Here is a 26256-nt window from a genome sequence, read left to right as displayed (position 1 = left end):
TGAACTAAAATAAATATAAATAGGATACCTAATTTATTAAAAATCTTCGTCAGATAAATTATTATTTTCGACAGCTTCATTTTTAGAACTTTAATTCTCACCCTCACTCTTGTGATAGAATGTATAATCTTCAATGCCATTTAAATTATTAGTAATGCAACATTTAACAAAAAAAAATTATAATTATTTTCAGCAAAAATTAGATTGTTAAGGAGTAGGATAGTGACAGAAATCAGATGTTAAAATATTGGCTTTAAAAAGCCACATCACAATTTTATACTTAAAAAAGTCTGAAAGATTTCAGATTTTTAACGATCTCCCAAAAGGGTTTGTTAAAGTTTTTTTACACTCTTGCTGAGCTCGCAGTCTACTAGTACTTACTAGCTCGCAGTCACTCTTGCTGAGCTCGCTACTGTTACACTCACTCCCACAGATTCCTCCCAAACCCCCCCCCTTTTTTTTTTTTTGTCTTTTTGCCTTTATGATTACGCATCTTTTTCTTCGCACTTGCACCATATACCAAAATAGCTACATTAGCAGTACACATTTAGAATTCTGCAGCATTATGTGTTGGCATACATTTTTCTGGTTTCCCCCCCTCCCAGTCTTTTCTCAGTTTATCATATTAATGTTCTGTTTTCTAACTAAGATGGCTTTACAAAACTTTTCTTATTATTATTAATGTTTTGTGTGTTTACTTTATTTATTAAATATCACGTTCTGGCGCTTACACCACATAAAATTTGATTCAATAGCAAAATCACAAAACATTAAAAACAGCATATCTTTAGAATTTCCAATAGACAGTCTCATGCACTAGAGATAAAAATGTTTTCTTCTGTACACTGTAGCCACCTTTGCTTTGAAATCATTGAATTTGTAAATCAAGACTTTACTGAAGTTTTACAAAATATGAAATAGATAATAAAATAAATTCAAAATTCAGGCTTCCAGGTGTCCATGTTCAAGTACAGGACTGCATTACTTCAAAATTTGATGGCTCTAGATACTGGTGTTTTTCCACAACACTAGAAACATACATATATTCATGTAGATTTTTCATTCTTTAATTTCTTTAAATATAATACAGAGCAATAACATTTGGTGGTAACAGTGTAAAGATACAACACATTTAAGTGTTTTGACACAAAATGCTGTTTCGAGACTTATATCCCATTTTGGACTAATGTTCCATTTGGGCTAAAAATATCAATAAGAGAAAATACCTAAAGTAATATAACACAAAATCAAATGAAAACTGTGAATCACGAAATATAAATGTATAGATAAGAAACAACTTAAAATTGTTTCATACTCTACATTCATAAGTCCATACGATAAATGAAATTTAATAATATTAATATGCAAACATAAGATAATAAGTGATTATATATAATACTATATGCTAATTATTAACTTTTTTTCCAGGCACCTTATGACTACAGTGTGTCTGAATACAAGAAAATTCAGTTTCTCTCCAATGAATTTTTTCAATTACTTTCACATTTAAACACGAGTAGAATGCTAAACGTTTTAACTTATTTCAATTTTTTTAATATAAACTTTTTAGTGATATATAATGTAACATAATTTAAATTAAAAAAAATTTGTGTTTTTCAAAAAAAAATTCAAATTTTTGCAAAATGCAGGATTTCTGGATACATAATTTACTCTAGATCTATTTATGCTTTCAGATAAGTAAGAAATCACTTCATATCAATATCCAGGTAACTAATGTTCATTTTCAAAAGAGTAGTACAAAAGATTGAAATCTTATTTTATTCCAGGCAAAAGCAGCAGCCATATGTAGGAACAGAAATAAATTTCCACAAACTTAAAAAAAAAAAAATTTCACTCCTGGAACTATTACTTTCATCACCACTTGATATAAAATGGCAATTGTTATCATCAAATTCCCTATAAAACTTGGCAAATGCTCTGTTTCACTCTGATATAATTCCAATAAAACATTTAAAACAAGAAATATTTAACTTGTAATATAAAAATGCCAAGTATTTTTAAAAGTGAAAATGAAGTCAGTAATGCAATTTCAATATGAAAATATAGTTGATTAATGCTAAAATCTAATAAGGGGAGGGGTGATCATGGCCCTCAGTAAGATACATGTATAGTGTATTAGTCTATTAAAAAAATAATAATAACATTTTGACATTAAATCTTTAAACATATACATGTATGGCTGCGAGATTACTACATGGACTTATAAAATCAAACAAATGTTCTTGGTTAAAAAAAAAAAAAAGGTTAATCTATTTTATTTTATTTTTTTAAGTTACAATGCTAAACATTAAACATGTTTCTTTTGAAACTGAATTGATGGTCACAAAGTCTAGACACAATGTGGTAACCAGGCTGATCCTTTTGCTGCTATTCAGATATCACATAGCTCATTAACCCTCTAAGAGGCAAGGCTGTATATATACTGCCTGGAATACTTTTTGCGATATCTGTAAGAACGTATATATACGTGTATATTAAAATATGTCAAATTGAGGCAATATATCAAAAGTACACAAATCTAGGTATGAAATACCAGGAGAGTTTTATATTAAAATCAAAAAAAGAATTTGTTCTCACAGTAGTTTTGGAAAATTTATGCTTTCTCAACGAAAACCCTGGGTACTCAGGGGGTTAATATAGGGTCAGTTTAGGCTGTCATCACACGAACCTTTAGTATATATAAAAATTACAAAGATGGAAAGCCATACATTCAGAAGATTTTACAGTTCAGTGCAATTTAAAACAGAATAATGCACAGAATATAACAGCCCATTTATACACATCATCAGGTATCTTTTGATACAAGTCAAGGTGATTAACACGTTGAGTGCTGCACGCATTTTACGTGGTTTGCCCATGACGTCAACTTGGAATTTTTATTATGCGATGTATATTATGTTGAAATATTATCTACAGAAGATAATGTGAGTTATATAATCGTGCTTAATGCATTTTTCGTGGTGGGGGGGGTCGCCGGTTACCCATCCCCCAACGCACTGTAGACAATTATTGCGATTTACAATTTAAATTTTTACGATTTATTATTCTTCAAACCATTACAGTAACAATGGTACTATTTAAAAATTTATCAGTATCGATATTTACTGTAATTATGTATTTTACTATTGGTCACGTCACCAGTCATCGGTGGCACCCACGGCACTATAGCCGAGTGCTGGTCACCGGTGATCCCCACGGCAGTCAAAGTGTTAATCAGACAGCAGGATCTCATATGTTGTGGCAATCACAAATCTTTGAGGAATGATTGGCAATGAGGATAAACAGAACAACTTTGATCGTTCCCACGTAATGTAGAGTACATCAAGACAAAATTCCAGCATTCTCTGAAAAAAATGTCACACTGAACTGGTAAACTGCATCAACTAGAATGGTAGTTATATACAACAACTGGACATGTATAATAGTTTAATATTAAAACCATTTTTTAGAAAGTACTACTTCTGTACCCAGGTGCAGTGCTTTTATCTCGTATGAAGTATTTTTTCATAACATTGCCTTTTCTCTATGAATGAAAGCATATCATACAGTTGCAGAAATGTGTGCTTTTTTTTTTTTTTTTTTTTTTTTAGCACTAAACAGTAATTGTTTGAATATACCTCCCATGTAAATACTGACCTGAACATGTTCCAAATCATCTCAGACATGTTTAATACCAAACATATTTTAGCTCATTCTAATATAAAACTCCAGATGATCCTAAACATATTCAATACACTCAAATAAAGTTGCCATATTTCATTCTCCCTTTAGCAAATCTTAAACTAAATGCTTTTGTGTTACATGGTTTATGTGCATCAGACTGTTTCTGAACTAACAAACAAAAATTTAAAATTAGAGTTAAATACTTAAAATAATCTCAGAAAATTAAAGTAATCCATGTCTCTATCAGTAAAACTCCTGCAGGTGAAAAAAAAAAAAAAAAAAAAAAAAACATCAAAACCACAAGCTTACAAGAGCTTAAATATATATTTTTTTTCTTCTTTTTGAGCAAACATAACACATAATATGTAAACACAAGCAATCTAATATATGAAAATTTGATATCCATAAAGGCCGGAGTGAGTTGTACAAAAAATTGGAAAATTATAGCATCAAAACCATAAATCTCTCTCTCTTTTTTTAAGCAGACCGAGTCCAAAAAACAAAGCATGTAAACACAAGCAATCCAACACATGAAGATTTGATACTAAAAACACAGAATGATAACAAAAAGATAAGAGCTAATTCTTAAATCCATAACATTAGGGCTACAAATGTTTAAAGAAAAAAATTAATTAATGTTCAGTGGGATAAGACAGGTGCTAAGCCTAACATGTGCTAGGTAATGAAATTAGATTAACAACAAATTTGAAACTAATTAATGTGGAGATCATCGACAACCTATGCTGAATTAGAATACCAGCATGATGACGTCATCACAGCACAGCGCAGTGCGGAGCATTCCAGACAGCATCAGATAGCGTCCAGACATAGACGAGAGTAACAGACGCGAGCGGATGGCTTGCTCGTCTTCAAGAGTTGAAGAAGACAGACGGTCTTCTTAGGTGTTTTGGTTCTTTTTGGTGTTTGTTGCTTAATACAAGCTGAACATATTATTTAAAGCTGTGACTAACGTATTCTATCAACGCCAGAAGAACTAATATTGTCTGTGATTGTTCTTCATTACATGAATCCTGCAACATTAATCTTTATTTAATTTATCTTTATTACTTTTATCTATTTCTGATTAGTAAAATGAAAGCATTTAAAAATGCAATATTTGTGCTCTATCGTTTTGAAAGTAAAACCTACATTAATAATGTTAAAACAAATAGAAAACTTCTAATGTAACATTAAACATGATGTAGTTAAATTTGATAATTGTAAAAAGAAAAAACTGGATTATAAATCCAAAATGCAACAATGCTACAATTTTGACATGCTACCCACTCAAAAATTAAGCCAAAGTAATGTTATTTATGTATCAAACTCTATTTTTTAATTCATGTTTTTGTAAGTTTAAAAGCCAGTTGATCTATTTACTTCTTTCAATGCACCAAATCCTTGATAACCATGCAGCAAAACATCTAAATTAATTTTTACCATTTTTATTTTTTATAACAATTTTGCAACCTACATGCAATCTACCACTATGCTTCTGGATTTTTATCATTTCATATACTTTGTTGTGAATTGATTATGGAATGACTTTAAACCTATTAATTTATTTTATATATCAAAAAAATAAAATAACTGGTAAATTTAAATTCATATCCCTTTGAAACAGTAAAGTAGGAGGGAATAACAAAAAGCAATGAGCACAATCACTGTATAAAACTGGCAAAAGTTACAAATTCAAAAAATCTCTTACAAAAAAATTTAAAACAATTAAAATCATTAAGAGGTAATTTTGCATTTCTTATGACATCTTCATCATGGGGTTGGTGCTCAGGGAAATGCAAAAATCACAGCTTGTTTCTGAGCTAACCAAACCATGTAAAACCACAAAAAAAAAAAATAAATAAAATAATTAAAAACACTGAAATATTTGAAGTAAACTTTTTTTTTATGTATTTAAAATTTGTGTTGACTTGCTTTGTTCATTTTTTGTGTTCTCTACAGTGTTTGCATAAAAATACAAATTTACTTTCTTTAATTTTAACATTAAATAATAGCATCTTCTTTTTTTAGTTTAATCAAACTTAACTGCTTTCATTTTTCCTTATTATTTCTTTATTATTATTTATATATATTACATGCATACACTACACATCTAAAATAAAATGTAAAACATTTAATAACAAAGCCAATCAAATGTTTCGTTTTTACATAAAACTGCTTAATAATAATACTCAAAGATATTTAAAGTTCAAAAGATGAAATAAAATTACCTAAATAGCTACATAACTGCGAATCCACAAAATGTAATAACCTATGCAGATTCTGCAACTGGTTCTTTATGCCTTGCTGTTCTAATTCAAAATTTACACCCTAAAGATGATGTAAATCAAGCTATAATTAAAACAAAATCCTAAACATAAAATACATAAATAAGGTGAAATAACTGACTACAATAAATCTTTAAAACAATTTTAATTTAATTTTGCTTTTGTTCATAAATTATATTAATTGGATTGCAATGATCAATACAAAAAGCTAACGCTGTATGTTGAAATTAATGTCATTTACAAGCCCGTAATAAAATGTTATTCTGATCAACAGCTGTTTATAACAAATATTAATCTTGATGAAAATGAGTTCTGAAACTGAAAATGTAGTACAATTTCATTAATAATGATACAACTGTGTAGTAAATTAATAATGCACCTGCTCTTATATTATGCCTATTTGACAATGGTACTTGCATACATATTCAAGCCACGTATCAAAATGTATTTATAAAAAACGTAAATTTTTATGTAAACTTATGCATAACTTTTCAATGAATGAAAAATCACAGTAATTATTCTATTTTTTATCTTGGCCTTGCATTATTTAATCATAAAAGATAAATTTATTTCATATAATTTAAACTTTCATATTAAATAAAAAAATATACTGCAATAATAAAAACCAAAGTATGCTTAAAAAATATTACCGAAATAACTCAACTCACTATTGTTTGTAACCACCCTGCAAAACACCAGAATGCATCTAGTTCATTCTGCATAACAACTAAAATGGGTGACAACAGGTCACTCATTCCTTGGACGTATCCTATCAAAGATGCAAAACAAATCATGAAGTTTAATGCAATAAATGAATCACAATGGAACTTTTTGAACACTGACCACTGACTATTTGATAATTTGATTTCCATAATCAAGGAAAGAAGATGAATAAGTACAAGATAATTTAAAGATACAGTCAAAAGTCGTTAATTCGGACACCCATAATCCGGAATGATCTATAATCCGGACCTCAAAGCTAAAAACTTTTTGCGCATGCGCTGCGTTGACACATGCGCATAGGCGTTCACGCGTGCGTGTAAGACCTTTTATGACAGCACATATGCGTGTGCGCAAGTGCAGAATACGTTTTCGCGTGCACGCTTTATGTATAACGGACGGTATAAGCTAAAATTATCTAATTATCTATTTCAGTTAATGTTGATGATTGCGTTGTTCCTTAATTTTCAAATTGGATCCGGCTTATTATTTTTGCAGACTGTAAGAGCAATACTATAAAAGTAAACTTGAACTTTCGATTACGTCAAAAAGAATTTCCGATTCTGGAGCTCCCAAAGGATCGTACAAAACGAAAGTATGTTTCGATGTCCATCAAACAAAAAGTGAAATTGCTGCAAAAAAATGCATAAAGACATGAAGAAGGTGACAGACAGGGTTAGTGAAAACGAAAAAATTTCGATTGACAAGTTAGTCGGTATTCTCGGCACAGGAATTAACGAGACTTGAACAGCGGAACTTTGTAACTGAACAAGAAATTATGTCTGTTTATAGAATTAAAGAGAAAGTATTATCACATAAAACGAAGCAACTTAAACAACTTACATTTAAAAAAATGTTTAATAAAGTAAACAAATAAATATTAAGCTTTTTTTTTTGGTAAATTTTGATACCCTGTAGATCATAATTGTTCTTTATTTCATAAATTACGATTTCATATTTTTAATTTGAGAATTTCTGCATGCCATCTTACGAGATTTAAACTCATGATCTATAATCCGGAAAAATCGATAATCCGGAATCGCCGTAGTCCCGACGAGTCCGGATTAACGACTTTTGACTGTATAAGATATTTAAGATCAAATGAAATTTCTCGATAAGTTTGAATATAAATCTGATTTTCTTTTGGGGGATCCCTTAAAACTGGTGTTTATAAGAGAAAAACTAATACAATCTATAAAAGATTTCAGATTTTCTAAAATTTTGACATTTTGTTTTTTTTAGACTATTTTTTCTTCTTCATAAAAGGTTACATTTAATTTCAGAATTCATCGCACTTCCTGCAGGACAATTGAACACATCTCTGAAGTCTGGCATGTTTGAAACAGCACCGTTAACTCTGAAAAAAAACAAAAATCAGTATTTCAATGGATCAAAAGCATAAGTATGATTAATGAGAATAACTGATCGGAAGAAAATTTTAATTATTTGATCGTATATAGACTTGTCAGGATCATCCAGTTAACATTTTTAAATACCTCCTATTCCACATATGTAAGCACTGCATAGCTCAAATTTTCTTCAGTTAAAGAATTATCATTAAAAAAGTAATGGTTGCGAGCGTCAGTTCTACCTATTTATTGGTGTAGTTATAGTAGAAACTCAGATTTTGAACCCTAAATAGTGGTTCCATTGCAATCATGTGTGCTATGTAACAACATTACTACAAGTCAACAGAATAGGCTGTGGTATCAAATGTAATAATACTGTTGAAGATCACGTCGATATGAGCCATAGAGAATGCACAGCCGTGAGTGATTTTACTCGCAGTTGAAACTGGGCTTTATGAACGACTCTCACACAGAACATTACCATTGTATCTGATGCAAGAACAACTACACTCATATCCATAAATTAAGGATAATGCAAAATCAGTCAAAGGAAGAGTTAGAAGCAAAACAAATTTGACTTATTTGTAAAGCTTATTTATTAAACAAAAGGTAAAGAGCAAAAAAAGATGCTGTATGTTTGATATTATTAAAAAAATTAGCAATTTTTTCTCCCTGGCTTTTGACTTTTGACTGTATATGGAAAAAATATTACATAAAAACTCAAACTAGAAATCAAATAATTACACCAATATAAAATTTTAAATTAGGCCCCCCAAAAAACTTTAGCTTAACTATCAATTTGAAAGGAAATCAGACACCAGTTCCTCTTTTTAGGAAGCAAAATTATGTTGACAAAACTTTTTTTGCTCTTAAAGCAAAGAAACTTGTGTCTATCACCTTCAAAATCGAGAGAGTTTTATTCAAGCTGTATCCCAATCCAAGATTACTTTTTTTTGCCTAATTGGACATAAAAACTATATGTTAAATAATATTTTTATACACAATATACTTTAAAATAACAATAGACCTGTTTAATTAAAAATAAGCAAAAGAAACCATTTTATATTTTTGAAAAACGCTTTTACGTACTGGTCATTAAATTAGTAACACATCCATTCAACCAAAATTCGCATAATGAGAAATCATGTACATGATTAATGGCACAGCCATATGCAAGTCATGTATACCAATCATATAAAATCACCTGTATACAGTATAAGAATGCAAAACAAATAATTTCTGCCTCTCCAATAATTTAATTCTCTGGCTATTTGAAATACTGAAGAGTTCTATTAATAGATATAATAGTCTTCTGAATGCACAAGTATTACCTACATGTACATTGATTTCCATTGATTGAGAAAGAACCATTTGCATTCACAGTTTCTTTAAAAGTATCAAATGATGAATTCATGCTTCATATCATTCTGATGTAGGTACTAGACTACATGTAACCTGCAATCAATAGCCATTCTTTACAACTCAACCAGAATTCAGTTATAAGTATTGCTGAGTACACTGATGTTATTATTTGAAATATGCAGCATCAACATGGATTCAATCATAAAACATCTCCTGTGGAACTTCATGTTTAACATAGCTCACTTATAAATCTGGCTGTATAAGTGAGTCTTATTAGTCAAATCTGCAAATATCTTCTGATGGTCACTTACTTCACTCCTTCAGTTTGATAAGATGATGCACTAACTATGGAGATCAGGGCTGGATTTACATATAAGCTACACAAGCTAAAGCTTAGGCCCCCCCCCAAAAAATTAAAATATAGTATAAATAGTATTAAAATATACTATAACAGTCTTATAAAGAGTCCCAACGAGTCTAAATCTGGCTCTGTTGGAGATTGATGTATCAATGAACTTGGAGAAATGTCTTTTGAGAACAGTTGGTCAGACTATTGGAAGGCTACTTACCAACAGTAGCTCTCTAATTAGCATGACCATTCATCTAAACAGACATTTACATAAAAGCTCTTTAATTAATTTCAACATCAGACAGCCATCCATCTCCGAGTTCAATAACACATAAAATTCAACAACTAGCACATCATGTTATCAGAACTAAGTTACTTTTTACTCCACACAGTGGATTGATGAGCTCAATAAATTGACGACCAAGGAATTTCTAAGTCTGATACATCCCTTTCCAAATATGTTTTTCCTATAATAGATGCTGACACGTGCTATGTTCATGAGAGGAGACATTCTACCAACACATAAACTGCTCTATGCATATGTGACATCTGCTTTTAACAAATCATTATAAAGAAATTCAAACCTTGTAAAATTAGCAAATGCTTGGGCTAATGGCTTAAATGCTAAATATCTAGCATTTTCAATAACACTAATATAAAAATACTCATTTATTTCATATATTATTGGGAGAATATTCATTTTTAAAAAACATCTAAACTGCAGAATGGCAAATCTCCGATTCAATTGTTTTACTAGCAGTTTATTTTGCAAGTAACAGCATAATTATATGCAGCTTATCTTTCCAGTAATCTTCTCTAAATATCATTGTTCTGTTTCCTATATATACACGGTATTTCAAAAATATAGCAGCAAACTTTTAGGGAATAAATGGCACATCCTAAGGATTCGGAATTGCATACCAACCCAGGATCAGAAACATCGTCATAAGTCGCTAGGTAGTGCTATGCATGAGAGCGCTGGAAGGGACGCGAGGATTTCCTCATTTGAGTGGTAGCATGCGATGGTATACAAGCGGTGAGCTTGCAGACATGCATTTAGTGTATAGAATAGAAGAATTAATGAGCCGCTAAACAAATGTATCAAGAATGCTTCCCAGACAGAAAACAACTGCTCCACAGAATTTTTGCATACATGCATCAAAATTTGTGCAATACGGTTCATTAAGAATAGCAGTACTAATGAGGACAGGCCCCGATTGATGCATTTAATCATTATGGAAGAAAGTGTGTTAGATGGTGTGGAGACTAATCCTAGTATCAGCATACAAGCCATTGGCCTCTGCCTTAAGAATGTCTTATTGCAGTGTACAGTGTGTTTTAAATGCCGAGCCCTAATATACCTTTATGTCAAAGGTTCAGATACTGCTCCCTAATGATCATCCTGCCTCTATCATTTATTGCGAAAGGTTGATCTAATTCTAAATGAAGTGAAATACTTCAACAATCTACAAAAATAATCATTTTATTTACAAAGCAACCTGGATTGCATCGAAGGTTCACTGCTAACTAACTACGTCGCAAACTAAAAACATTCTTTTTCAGAAGGAAAGCGCCCTCTAACGGCAATACATAAATCATTTGAGGGAATTTTCCACACTCCCCACCTGATAATTTCTGCAAAAATTATCACTATTTCTGCATACAAATAATAAAAACGTAAGAAAGCAACTTATATATCAAGTACATTCAACTGATGTAAGTATAAACTGCAAAAGGAAATTTTATAAATTAAACAAATATAGTTAATTGCATCAACTCAAATGTTACTCAATACGTAAATATTAATTCAAATTACAAACAGTAAATTATTAGTAATAACTAAACTAATTATCTAAAATTAATGTTAGTGAATATGAAATATAAGAAGTAAAATTAAAAGGCTACAAATTTAGTTCATTTTCAGTCTGATAGTTCAAGGGGGTATATCGATTGCACAGGTCTCTTAAGGTCCCCTTTTTTAGTTTTTACCACACATGATCGTACAAGACCATCATGTACCTTGAAGACTTAAATTACTCGACCTAAATCCCAGAGGAATTTAGATTTAGTTGTTCCTTCAAGTAAAACTATATCACCAATTTTAAGATTTTTCTTGGCTTCTGGTGTACTGAAGAAGTGAGCATTTCTTAACTCGAGAAGATACTGATTTTTCCATTTTTTCCAGAACTGTTTTATAAGTGTTGTCTGATATTCTTTTCGTTTTATTAGACTCTTTCTTGTTGGAGAGTTATTCAGGATCTCAGCAAAGTTGTATGGATATTCATCCTTATGTCCGATCAATAGAAAATCAGCCAGTGCAAGCAGTTCAGGTTCATGTAAATCGTTGTAAACGTAGGTCAAAGGACGTCTATTCACAATATTTTCGACCTCTGTCAACAGAGTCATAAATTCTTCAAAATTCAGTTGAGCTCTGCCTAATATCTTTTTCAACGGTTCCTTTATGGTTTTCATAAGGCGTTCATAAAAAGCTCCCCACCATGGAGCAAGCTCAACGATAAATTTCCAAGTCAAGCCTTCCTTTGCTAGAAAATTTTGAAAGTCCGTACCTTTAATTATGCTGTAAAAATACTGTAAATCTTTGGCAGCATATTTGAAAGTTTTCGCGTTATCTGAATAAAAGGTGCGAAAATTTCCTCTTCTCAAAATGAAACGTCTGAGAGCCAAAATGAATTTGTTTGCAGACATATTGGAAATGAGCTCTAGATGTAATGCTCGTGTAACAGCGCACGTAAACAATACGATGTATGATTTCTGAATGTCGTTTCCAGACCTGATGTAAACTGGACCTGTGAAATCCACGCCTGTAACATAGAAAGGTGGAGTTTCAACAATTCGATCTTTAGGTAACTCAGCTGTCATTTGTTTCACTTGTTTTACTGCGTATTTCCGACAAATTAAACAGTTCCCTAAGACTTTCTTTACCAACTGACGGCCTTTAGGAATCCAAAATTTCTGTCTTAGTTTGGCTAAAGTTGCTGCAACTCTCACATGCAGAACGTTATTATGTTCTCCTTTTACAATTAATTCAGTAAATTTGGAATCTTTAGGAAGAAGAACTGGATGCTTCTCGTGAACTGTATATTCAGTTTCTTCTAATCTTCGCTTAATTCGAAGAATTTTATTTTCATCAAGAAACGGTGCCAAGCTGAATATATCATAGCTTGGAGAAATTGACTTGTTAGATTGAAGAGCCTTAATTTCAGGTGTGAAGAAATCCATCTGGGATTTACGAACACAAAAAATTTCAGTGTCCTGAATTTCAGAAGCACTTAATGTTCCACTATTAGCAGGCAGTTTTCTTGCCTTAGCAACGAAACGTCTAATCCATGCCATAATTCTGAGACATTTAAGCTCGTTACTGAATTTTGTTATATCCAATAGTTGATCATCTCTTTTCACAACAATGTTATAAACAGATATTTTACTATGGAGTTCTAGTTGTTTATCGTTTCCCACGTCAAACTTCGGTTGAACTGGCCAATCTATACGTTTGTTTTGTAACCATTCTGGTCCAAACCACCAAAGTGAACAATTTCTTAAATTAGCAACAGTAGTTCCTCGTGATATGAGGTCGGAGGGGTTATTTTTTTTCCACGGCAATAATGCCAATTATTGCTTTCAGTTAGTTTCTGAATTTCATAAACTCTGTTTTTGATGAAAGATTTAAATCTTTCGGAAGATCCCTGAATCCAAAAATACGTTATTTGAGAATCAGTCCAGTGGAAGGGGATTACTTCGTATTTTAAACATTTTGCGATTTTATCACTCAATCTAGCGGATAAAAGCGCACCCAAAAGCTCCAATCTAGGAAGTGTAAGGGATTTCAGAGGTGCAACTTTACTCTTGGAAGCAACAAAAACTGTTTGAAAATTTCCATTGTTCAAAACTATTCTCAGATTTACCACGCATCCATAAGCTTTCAAACTAGCATCAGAAAAGCTATGGAGTTCTATTTGTTTCACATCTGCATCTAATATTCCTTCTAAATAGTTGCGGGGAATTCTGAGGTGGTTCAGTTCTTCAATTTCTTCGTACCAGGCTTTCCATTTATAACTAAGATCAGGTGGCAGTTCATCGTCCCAATCAAGGCAGACCAGATTTCCTGAATCAGACACTTTATTCTTATAGTGAAAGGGCCATAAAATCCGACAGGATCAAAAATACAGCCTGCGGTTTGCAACAGAAAAGGTTTTGAGCTGATTGACGAGGAAATGAAATTTGTCAAAATAAAAATGAAATGTGTCAATATAAAAATTATCATTATCCGTATCCCAGTTCCTAACACTTTGATCGGAACAACTTCAGAAGATTCTTGCATCGAAAATTCTTTCCGATGCCAAATATCTTTGAGTTCTTTGGAATTAGTATGCCACTTATGTAGTGACATGCTAGCTTCATTGAAAACGTTCACAATTTCTAAACTTGTTTTCAGGGCTTGTTCTAAATTTTGGTGACCACCAATAATGTCATCAACATACAGGCAGTTGTTTAAGATTTCTACTGTTTCAGGATATATTTCTGAATATTTTTTAAGGTGATGCTTAATAGTAGCAGCTAGGAGAAAGGGACTAGATTTTACTCCACACAAAACTCTTGTAAATCTAAAGGTTTTCAAACTTTCATGGTTATCACCAGGATCATCTTTCCAAAAGAATCATGTAACGTCCCTGTCTTCTTCATTTAACTCTATCTGTAAGAATGCTTGTGTAATGTCCGCTGTAAAGGCTATCGAATTTTGTCTAAATTTTATCAATAAATCAAAAATATCAAGATATAGGTTCGGACCAGTATATAAACAGTCATTTAGAGAGAGTGTTTTTGGTTTATGGGCTGAAGCATCATAAACTATTCTTAGTTTGCTTGTTGCTCTATCATTTCTGATGACTGCTCTATGAGGTAAATAAAATAGGGTTTTATAATTTTGATTGTCTTCTTGAACTGGTTCAATAATATGTTTTAACTCATAATCCTTTCAAACCTCTGTGTATTGAACAAACAAAGAGTTATCAATTTAAATTTATTACTCAATTTTTTAAATCTTTCAAGTGCTATATCCCTATTATCTTCCATTAAATGTTTTGAATTTGGTTTCCATGGTAATTTTACTTGGTATCTGCAGTTCTTATACCTGATATCAGATTCGAAAGACTTCATAATTTCTAAATCAACAGTTTTGTCGTTTTGAGTATCACTTTCCAAACCCAAGTTTTCTAGCTTCCAAAACTGTTGTAACTGATCTGATATCAAGTTTTCATTTACAATTACTTTCATAGTTAATAATTCACTATGATCATTATTTACTTTACCCTGCAACCACCACCCAAATGAAGATTCAGTGGCTACTATATTTCTTGAAATACTTTTAATTTTACCAGAAATCTACCCCTATGAGAATATCAATTTTGTCACTTTTTCTACAACAATCTGCTAATTGTAAATTTTGTAAAATTTTATTTTCTTAGCAAAGTTCAAATCTGGAGGAGGGATAACAGTATTGGATATATTTTCGGTTTCAAGAAGCTCAATATATATATTAAGATTAGGATCGTTAACATTTTCTAGTTTTGCTTTAACAACATTAAAGGTTTTTTTCTAACGCACTTTTATCACCAAAGGAATAAACAGAAAGTAATTCTTTTCTAACAATTGGAAGTTCCATTTTAGTAGATACATCTTTAGTTATGAAAGATCTCATTGAGCCATTATCAAAAAGAATTCTGACATTTTCAGATTTATCATTATTTCGGATCAATGCAGAAGTCGTTTGTAATAAATTTTATTAGATCTATTTTCATCGGAATTATATGACGAAACAGCGGAAATAACGCTTGAATCCGACGTTTTCTTTTCAGGTTTTTCATTATCTTTTTTCTGATGGAATGAATAACAAATGGCTTTCGAGTGTTTATTAAAGCAGAAGGCACAGTTTATTTTTTGTTTACAATTTTGAATCCGGTGAAATCGACCCAAACATAAAAAACACTGCGATTCACGTTTTAAGATCTCTTTTTTCTTTTCTACACTTAAAATTTCGCAATCCGCAGATTTATGATTTGTGTTCCCGCAGAACAGACACTGCGATTCGGCTGACGCCGCTAATAACTCAACTGTAGACGGCTTGCTCGTTATGGCTGGAGAATGTTTATGTTTGAAGGGCAAATGCTTTTCCAATCGTGAATATTTTTCTCTAGAATTATAATTAACAGAAGCCGCACGTTCTCTACTGAATACTTTGTTCCTCAAAAAGGCTAACAAACCTCTTAAATCCCAATTTTCATCTTTTATTTTTTTACTATAATCAAGAACGAATTCATTAGGAAGTAATTTCAAAATTAAAGGCGTTAACAGATTTCCGTAGGTATCAGAGTCTATTTTTAATGCTTCAAGATTTCTTATCTGTACTTCAGCGAGATCTAAAAGTTTTCTTAATCCGTTTTTATCATTAGGATTTCTAACAGGTGAAGTACTTAAGAGTTGTCCTAAATGCGAATTAATTAAGATGTTCTTTTGACCAAATCTGGAACGTAACAGTTCAAGAGCAGCTTGGTAATTATTTTCGATGAGAGAGAAACCAGAAATAGCTTTGGCAGCTGAGTCACCAAGAAAGCTTTTTAAGTAAATTAATTTTTCTATTTTTGATAAATTCGGATTTTTATCAATCGCATTTTCGAACTGACCTATGAATTCTAACCAATCCGAAGAATCATCATAAAATTTAGAGATTGTTAATTTTGGAAGACGAGTGAATTTGTTACTTTCGTTTTGGGATTCTGTAACGGTTTCATTAGAAATGTCTCTATTTGCATTGTCCGAATTTTCTAGCTTATTCAACTCTTTCAACTTTTTCTTTCCTCTAAACTGCCACACTTGAATTTGCTCTTCATATTCCAAAGCGAATGAGATTTCAAGCTCAAATTCGTCTTCTTCGACTTTTAATTCTCGTTCTATTTCAGCGTCTAAATTGCTCAAGGATTTTGATTTTTCGTTTAACTGGTCTAAAATTTCTTCTAATACATTTATACTACTATAGTCTTTATTCAGTTCAGTTTCAATTTTCTTTAATATCTTGGACACTCCGCTCCTCAATACCTTTCGTTTCGATTTCAGTTTAGCAATAAGATCTTCCATATTATATCAAAATAGAAAATACAGGCTTACCTTGGCTTGTGGATGATGTGAAATTTGCATAAAATGATATCCAAAATTAAAAAACACAAACTTCTAAATTGGCCAAAAGTTCTCGGCACCGATGCGCCATATTGCGAAAGGTTTATCTAATTCTAAATGAAGTGAAATACTTCAACAATCTACAAAAATAATCATTTTATTTACAAAGCAACCTGGATTGCATCGAAGGTTCACTGCTAACTAACTACGTCGCAAACTAAAAACTAACATTCTTTTTCAGAAGCGAAGCGCCCTCTAACGGCGATACATAAATCATTTGGGGGAATTTTCCACATCATTTTCACACAATCTTACCTACAACAAATTATCCGAGATGTGAAATTTGCCAGCTTATGTGTTGTTTATGGATGAGGCCCCATTCAGTAGAAATGGCGTATTCAATCAGCACAATGCATATTTATGGGCTCAAGAGAACCCCCACGGTATGCAACACACAACATTGCTTTGCAGTAGAGTGTGGAAAGATTTGGTCGACAGCTGCTTAGTCAGGCTATACCTTTTACTATCTTGCATGATCACCATGAATTATCATATCTTTCTGGAGTAGGTTCTTCCCAGCTTACTTGACAATTTCCAGAAATTGTGAGGCACAACATGTAGTTCCAACATGATTGAATGCCTGCTCATTTTGGACTGGCTGTTCATAGGCATTTGAGCAAGTGATTTCCACATCAATGGACTGGGCATGCTGGACCAGCTCCTGGCCTCCACATTCACCTGTTTTATGGAGCCTTGACTTCTAACTGCAATCTTATGGCAAGACTCATCTGAGCTTCTACTACAATCCAAAAGAAACTCCCGGTATGTTCAACCACATCCAATAACAAATGTTCCATCACTGTAAGGCACACTTGACGTCTGATGGTGTAAACTTTGAGCATCTGTTATAACTTTAGAGTTGTACCATTTGCACTTATGATGTCCAATAAATGTTTCAAATTAATCGCTCTCTTGTGTCCTTTCCAATCTACCTCCACTACATCTCTGATGTTTCAGATCATGGGCTGCTATGCAATTCTCAACCCTTATGATGTGCCCTACCTTCCCTAAATTGTCTGTCACTACACTTTCTTTAATAGCAATTTTTTTTTTTACCTTTTTTAGTTTAATCAGTAATCAGAATCTTTAGATACCCTGTATATCCAAGGTAAAACCTTGTTTAATCATTATTGAAAAGCATCTTAGCCTCTCTTAATTTTCTCAAATTAAGTGAAACAGTTTCCACAGAAAGAGAAGTAAAGCAGATTGGTTACTAATCATCCCCTCCTTGGCTGAAGTTCATAGTCTTTATCATACGTGTCAGTGAGAGTTACATTTCCTTCAGGTATTTGGGAGAAATTCATAGCTTGTACCTGTTCCACAAACCACACAACATATTGTTATGAAAAGTATGTTTTATTGCACCATGGACTGCCTAAAAACAAGGTTAGATCATTAAATTTCAGATCTGTATTTCATATTTCAGGCCATGGTATAAAATGCAGAGATTAAAGGAAAAAATATTTGATAATTATAAGCATGGAAACCAGATAGTTTTGACTTAAAATGTGCACAAATAAGAAATTTTAATATATAAAAGTTTTCAAATGTTTTGAGGAAGACAAATTGTACTGTTATATTACACTCACCTAAATCAAAATTATACATGCAATAGGTCATCAGTATATCTTGAAGCATTTGGATATTAGGATTGTTTTCGCCTTCATAAAATGGATGAGTTCGATCAGTTCGACTCACGTCCTTTTCTGGAACAGAAAAAATAACAAATTAGACACTGTACCAGGTAAAACATCAATACTTTTATTAGAATAATTACCCACAATTAATATACATAAATGCAGGTTAGAAAACCTAGAAAGCTCATTTTACCCACCCATCCCCAACCGTTAGTCTTTTACAGTCGTTATCAGTAGTTTCTTACATAACATGTACAGCCTGCATAGCATTACCATGTAGCTTTACTTATTATTTTAATATTCTGCAAAATTATCCAAAAGAGTTCCAAATTTTTCAATGAAATATGACAGAAAAATGCTTTACAGAACAGTGTGAAATGTAACAGATTAAAATATCATGGCCACTAAAAAAAAAGAAGCTAGCATAAATTAAAGGCCCAATTAACTATTCAAAGTAATCAGAATCATCTGTATAAAAATACACTACTCAAAACAATTAGAAGATATGACTTTGGATATTAAACTACAGGTGTCAGTATTTAGACAGTACAATTCAGCAGCAAGTATGGAACGCCTCACCGCACAACAACGCGGCATCATGGTTTGGGGTGCAATAGCATACGATTCCAAGTCACATCTAGTTTGTATTCAGGGCACTATTACGGCCTATGTGGATGATGTGCTGCAGCCAGTGACACTCCCCTACCTTCAGAGAGTGACCAATGCCCTTATCAGAAGGATAACACCCCACCACACACTGCTTGCATCAGGCAATGTGCTCTGAAAAAGTGTGCAGATGGCCACCATTTTCTCCCAACCTCTCACCAATCGAACACACTTGGGATGTGACTGAGCACCATTTTCAGACCCTGGCATTGAAGTATTTAGAAGACAAACCGTCGCAAATGGTTGAAAGAGAATGAAGAGCCATTCCTCAGGACACCATCAGTAGTCATTGACTCTGTACCTAGGCATGCTGCTTCATGTATTACCATCCAAGGTAGTCCTACAACCTACTGAGCCAAGGATGTCCCCAATGATCTTGTGCTGAATTAATTCTCTGGAATTTAACATTTAACGCTATACTGGATGCAACCTGGCCGCAACATACAAGTGTCCTCACCTACATAGATGATGAAGCTCTTCTTGACAAAGGTTGCACGACCTTGTCAAGAAGACAAAGGAGCTTGAGAAAAACGGCACAGAAGTTGGCTCACTCCTCACTAATATCTGCAGCAACTTAAAGCTTACAATCTCTATGGCAAAGTCATCAACAATAATAATACCCAGAGCAGGCACGAATCCAATGCACCGCCCCTGAATCAAACAACAAGGAACAAACATAAAGATTGTCCAAATGCTAAAATACCTAGGTGTAATCTGGGATAAGAAACTAACCTGGATCCCTCACATCCAAGAACTAAAGAACAAAGCATCAGCAATAGCCAGAAAAGCATGCACTTTCCAAGGCAGGAACTGAGGCCAGAATCATAATATTCAGAAGATCCTCTAACATATGATAGCTGAGAAAATGGTCTTGTATGCTGCTGCCATATGGGCCCAACCAATGGGAGGACGAAAGATCAAACATCTTACATCTCTTCAACGACCATTCGTCCTTAATCTCTATAAAGCGTACAGCACAACAGCCACCAGCACGGCGACAGTCCTTTGAGGGATCTTTCCACTCCACAATACGGGCAGAAGAAGAGGCAGCCTACACCACCTTCATATACCTCCGCAGAGATGCAACATTTTGCAACATAACATACAGCCCTCTGCAATTTTACAGCCTAGTTAACACTATTCGCACTCACCCCGCACGTAAAGGCACATAAATAAACATTAACATCTCACCGACACAGCCACTCTCAATGGTGCGAGTTTTGAGGGATACGCAAATACACACCGACAGCTCTAAACAGGAAGAGAGTAGGCACTGCCTTTGCACACTATGAAAAATGAAGAATCATAGTCAAGTCAAGTATGGAAAGTACACCTTGACAATCATAGTCAAGTCAAGTATGGAAAGTACACCTTGACAAGTATGGAATCAAGTCAAGTATGGAAAGGACACATTGACTTGCACAACAGTGTGTTCCAGGCGGAGGTGCAGGCAATTACAATGGCAGTACATTGCATTTTAAACAATAAATATAGAATGGGCTAACATTTTCACAGAAAGTATAACACTTCTACCACTAGAAAATCACAGCCACACCTCCCTTCTCATCATCATATTAAAACTTTTACAGCGCAACCAACAGAAACATCTCTCCTTCACATGGATCAAGGCATATGCAGAAAATGAGGGGAATGATGCAGCTGATAGCTTGGCCAAGCAAGCGATGACTGATCCAGAAGCTGAAAAAATCCCAATTCCAGCCCTTCCTAACTAAAAGGATTTTTATTGGGTCAAAGCCTAAACCTTTGGCAGGAAGACTGGATGCACTGCACCACTGGAAGAAGTAGATACAGCTACCTCCTGAAAGTCAGCACCAAACGAAACACTGCAATAGCTCCTCTCGTGGTTCATATTACAGGACACGACCCATTCTCGACCTATTTCAATAGACATGGCATAACAACCACGGACATATCCGTCTGCGGAGCGGAGGGCTCTCCAGATCACTATGTTTTTTAAATCCATCTGAAGCAGGAAATCACCTACCTCTTCCCATGAACAATAGAGAAGCTTATCAACACTTTCTATAAAGCACAAACCAGCAGTAAATACAGTCTACAAAATTGTCAACACACTCAAGGGAATGGGCCAAGATTTATACTCTCCTCATTAACCAAAATTCGCAAGGTATGATACACTGACGAAGTCAGCTACATAGTTTCACATCTGCAGACATATAAGTCTACTCGTAAAATTTACAGATGTCTCTATTACAGACACTTATCAAATAATGTACAGTCAAATGTTTCCAGCATGTATTTAATGTTTCTTCTTCTGTACATGCATCACTTAACGTTTTTTACCTATGAGCATATATTTTAATTCTATTGTTTTATAACTGTATTTTTGCATTTATATTTTTAATTTGTATTTTTATTTGAATTTTATTATGAATATGCATAATTACAATAGTAAATAGCAACAACAAATGTCAAAACAGTAAAACAAATGCAATCTGACCTTGCATGGCCATGCATGGTTTAGGATGTTAACGAGTGCATTTGCATGGCCATGCAAATGCACTCGTTAACATCCTAAAATTTCCGAGGCAGGAAGTTGTTTCTGGTTAGTGGAGGGCGCAGGACACATGCCTGTTTACCTCTGTTAGATATCAGGTGTCCCCGTCCTCCATCACCAATCAACCAACCTACTGAGCCGACGCTGTTCTCGCTCTGTATTATGAATATCATTTCGAAATAAAAATCATTTATTGCTTGTTGCTCTCTCTGTTTGCCGAGTTTCATCTCTTTCTGGTCATTCCTTCTTGATGTTGCATTTTTAATGTTGTGCAAGGTAAAAAATTTCTTTGAAGAAAAGGCCTCATGATGATGTAACCAGCATATTAGCTCACAGAAATAGAAATATATTAATAAAGTAAATACTCCAATGACCAAAAAGTATACAAAATTTTCTTTTAATCGCATCATATCTCATACAAACTTATTCAGCCATAATGCTATAAACCATATATTCAAGACTAAAAAATTTCTAAAGCACAATTAATGAATACTATGAGGAAGAGTCTTAAGCATTTTTCTTCCTTAGCTCTGTATGACTGAGACTGGTACAAACATAACTGACTCACACAGTTAACTAGAAGCATTATCTTGCCAAGAGAATGCATTAATTACCCACTTACCAAGAAATTAAAGAGCATTCTTTTAAATTAAGCATTCTTTTTGGCACTTTTTTTAAACTGTGGGGACTCTACATTTTCATGACTAAAATACATATATTTTGAATCTAATACACACAAAATTAAACAATATTTCAAAAGCTCTATTTTAATAGCTATGAAATGAAAATTTAGAGATACCTGTCAATTTTTTTAGTGATTTATTAATAAATTTAAAATAATACCAATAAGACTCTTTTTTTCCCTTAATGCGGCAAATCTAGATTCTTGATCTGCATTAATGGACTTCCACTGCAATTTCATCCTAAAATAATCCTCCCTAAGTAGAAAGAAGTATTTTAAACATGTTACGAATGATTTACAAATATATAAATAACATGATTTACAAGTTAATTATGCAATTTTGCATTTAGCAATTAATTAGAAAAATGCATTTTCAAAAACTGAAACAACATAAAATTTTGGTACCTGTTATTTATATGAATAAAAGTTGTAGGTACCAAAAATTATAATAAAGAGTCTGTAACTCTACCCTCTGTTCCATCTCTGCTGTCATTCCATTGATTGAAGAATATTTTAAAACAACTCAAGAAACCAAATTAACTCTACATTTAATTTTTCCATGAACACAGTATTTTTCCTTTCATTGCCAGTACTTGAATAACACTGGGAAACAATTTGTAACACAATTTCTGATGAACTCTATTTTTGAGCTGTTTTAAAGTTAAATAGGCATACTGATTTCAAAACTGTATTTAGTTTTCTTCTAACACATCAGATATTTTCTCTGTACCTTATGTGAATGTGACCACTCTTCATTGCATCGAGCATGGATCATAGAAAAAGGAGCTTAAAAAAAGGGGGGAGCTAAAGTATCCTACTTTCGGATCATGAGAAAGTGTGTTTCAGCCATTTTCAAAGTGATTACGGCTTTGTGTATTGTCATAAATGTGCATGGTTTAATGGAAGAGTTGGGGATTTCAGCCTATAATGCAACTCGCCTATAATGCAACTGTTCATCAATATCTCAAAGTGGAGCTTCCCGTGTGTCACCTCAACAATGGAAATTTATTTAGTGCAACCCAAGAGGCCACTCAGTTTGTCTGTGTGAAAAATATGAAGACATAAAGAGAGTCACTGATTTGCTGCAAGATCAAATGCACCAACGGATCATCTGTGCCAACCTTAAAATGGTGTGCTTCCTCCTTGGCAAGCAATGTAGATATACCAAGTATCCCTGCCTTTTTCATATGTGGGACAGCAAAACTCACGAGAAGCACTGGATGCAGTTGAATTAGATCTGACCTAAAACCTGGTAAAAGCAATATGTTTACAAAATATTTCTCCCGCCTTCTTAGCGAGCCTTCGTGGTGTAGTAGTCTGCACACTCAGCATGTAATTCAGAGGTCCACGATTCGATTTCCGGCAAAGGCGTTGCATATTTTCATCTTGCCTGCTTCCAAAAAAATACCTAATGTCTCTACAGTGGCCCCCGAACTAAAAGGGTGTTGGAAGATGATTCTCCTCACCCAAGATTTGGTGATTGGGTCCCCTAAAAAAACCCCAGTCGTTCTTTAAAAGGGGGAGTATACAGTACAAAGTCCGAAATCCAGACTTCCATTATCCGGAATGATCTAAAATCTGGACCTCAAAACCACCAACAAAATTTTTCTCGTTGGCTTTACGCATGCACATTTGATTCTCCCCTCCATGCAAAATAAAACATCTGGAGAGTCCCGATTCATAATTTCACTTCAACACTAAATAAAATACCTTGTTATTGAAGAAACAATCATGTTAGTATAAATTTGTACGATCAGTAATTTGGCTCCATTGCTGCATATTTGCTTGGCACACATCTCAAACCAAAACATTCCACATAGATACATCATTGATCCGACGCCAACCTGGAGAAGCATTATTTATTATACTTTCCTTTCATCATCACATGTTTATTCAAACATGACAACTTGAGTAATGACTCATGTAGCGATGCCTAAAAAATTTTTTTATGTTAGTAATTGAATAATAACATAACCTTTTATGTTGACATTATGCTTGGCGATGATTACAGATTTAAGTTAAATGCGCTAAAAAACGTCGACGAAGAAAAATTTACCAAAATTTCTTTCCATATGCTGAAAATAGATTTTGTTGATACTCATAGACCAAAGATTATATTTATGGCTATTTGAATTAAGAAAAACTGATTGGTTATTCGCATAAACCCAGAACCAGCGCCAGGGCTCATATGGTCGTGCCGAGTCCCAGAATTTAGGACCCATAGAAACTCCATCAGGTGGTAAGATACCTAGCACCTGCCATCAATAAGGTTTAAGTATATGTGGGAATTTATTTATCTGATAAGCCTTAAGCATGTGCAAGAAATAGACATAAATATTTATTTATCTGATAAGCCTTAAACATGTGCAAGAAATAGACATAAATATAATAATTAACTAAATTAATACAATTCAGGCTTTATTGTTTCAGAGCGCGATAGAAGCAAGATAAAATTTAATGGAACAACTTGTTGTTAGTCCCAAGCTCATGATGCAAGGATAGCTAAATTTGATGATGACAGCCACTAATTTTAAAGGTTTTCGGACATCACAAAACAAAGGTGAAATTTTCCAGTTAACGGATTTTGAAAAGAAATGTGGAGAAGTGGTAATAAATGAAGATGATATAAAAGAAGTTTTTCATTGTGATGACAAAGCTTCTCAATCTTTAATCAATTAATGAATGGAGAAATCTGTAGTATGGTTCTAGATTCAGAAAATATCGCTATGGATAGTTAAGAGAGTGACAGAGAAGTTACTGAAAACAAGAACATTTCAATTGAAAAGCTAGTTGGAATTCTCAAAACAGCAGTTACAGAACTTCAACAATGTAACTAAACAAGAGATTATCTCTGTCTACAGAATTAAAGAGAAAGTAATAGCACAAAAAACGAAGTAACTTAACTTACATTGAAAGAAATGTTTAATAAGGTAAACAAATAAATATTAAGCTTTTTTTTTGTAAATTTTGATACCCTTTAGATCATAAATACTTCATTATTTCATAACTCGAGATTTCATATTTTTAATTTTATAATTTCTACATGCCATCTTACTAGATTTAAACTGATGATCTATTATCCGGAAAAATCCCAAATCCAGAATCGCCGAAGTGCCACGGCACCACGATGCCCGCGGTGACCTTGCATAGCACCTGCCAAGCTTCGGGTTTTTTTTCCCCCCTGCAACAGTCTTTCTTAGAATTGCACATAGAGGGGTTTCGGTGGGGCTCAAGGGTGATGGTGTGCCTTAACTTGATCCTTCTTATCGCCTCTGTCTGGTTTAAAATAACAAACTACCAAGCTTTTTCTGTGAAAGCTTTCAAAGCCAAAATGACATTATGGATGTCTTAAATGAGATCAAAGTCCCTAGTTAATTTTCTAAACATGAAAAAAATGGCGAACAACAACAATTTTGGGTCCTTGCGATTTTCCGGCCATCTTGAGACACTTCTGGACCAGATTGAAAAGCAATTTCAAGATTTCAGTTGCCTGGAGCCAGTGGTGAGCTTTTTTTTTTTTTTTTTTTTTTTTTTTTGTCAACCCATTCACCATGAAGCAACTAAAACCACCACACTAATTGCAAGAATTATTCCCGAAGAAGTGGAAAACCTCGAGCTGGAAATAGTCGAACTGAAGAATATTATCCTGTAAGCACATGCCACAGATGTAGACTTCTGGAAACTTGTGGAAAAGAACAGATTTCCATTATTAAAAAGTGTTGCATATAAAATCAAATC

The 26256-nt window shown here is 33.3% G+C and overlaps 1 protein-coding gene across 1 annotated transcript in view; it reads right to left on the bottom strand.

The window, feature by feature from the left end:
• Tbc1d15-17 (TBC1 domain family member 15/17) overlaps positions 1-26256 on the bottom strand; it is a 60938-nt gene that overhangs the window by 13510 nt on the left and 21172 nt on the right. The window contains exons 8-11 of the mRNA XM_035366495.2: positions 22680-22774; positions 18587-18703; positions 6638-6738; positions 5913-6012 (exon numbers count right to left, since the gene is read on the bottom strand). Coding sequence (XP_035222386.1) covers positions 5913-6012; positions 6638-6738; positions 18587-18703; positions 22680-22774 — 413 coding nt within the window. The remainder of the gene's footprint in view (positions 1-5912; positions 6013-6637; positions 6739-18586; positions 18704-22679; positions 22775-26256) is intronic.

Source organism: Stegodyphus dumicola, chromosome 1 (genome assembly GCF_044657685.1).
Source record: "Stegodyphus dumicola isolate Sdum_Otavi_A_Nest chromosome 1, ASM4465768v1".
Classification (NCBI taxonomy): domain Eukaryota; kingdom Metazoa; phylum Arthropoda; class Arachnida; order Araneae; family Eresidae; genus Stegodyphus; species Stegodyphus dumicola.
This window is presented reverse-complemented; position numbering and strand designations above follow the sequence as displayed.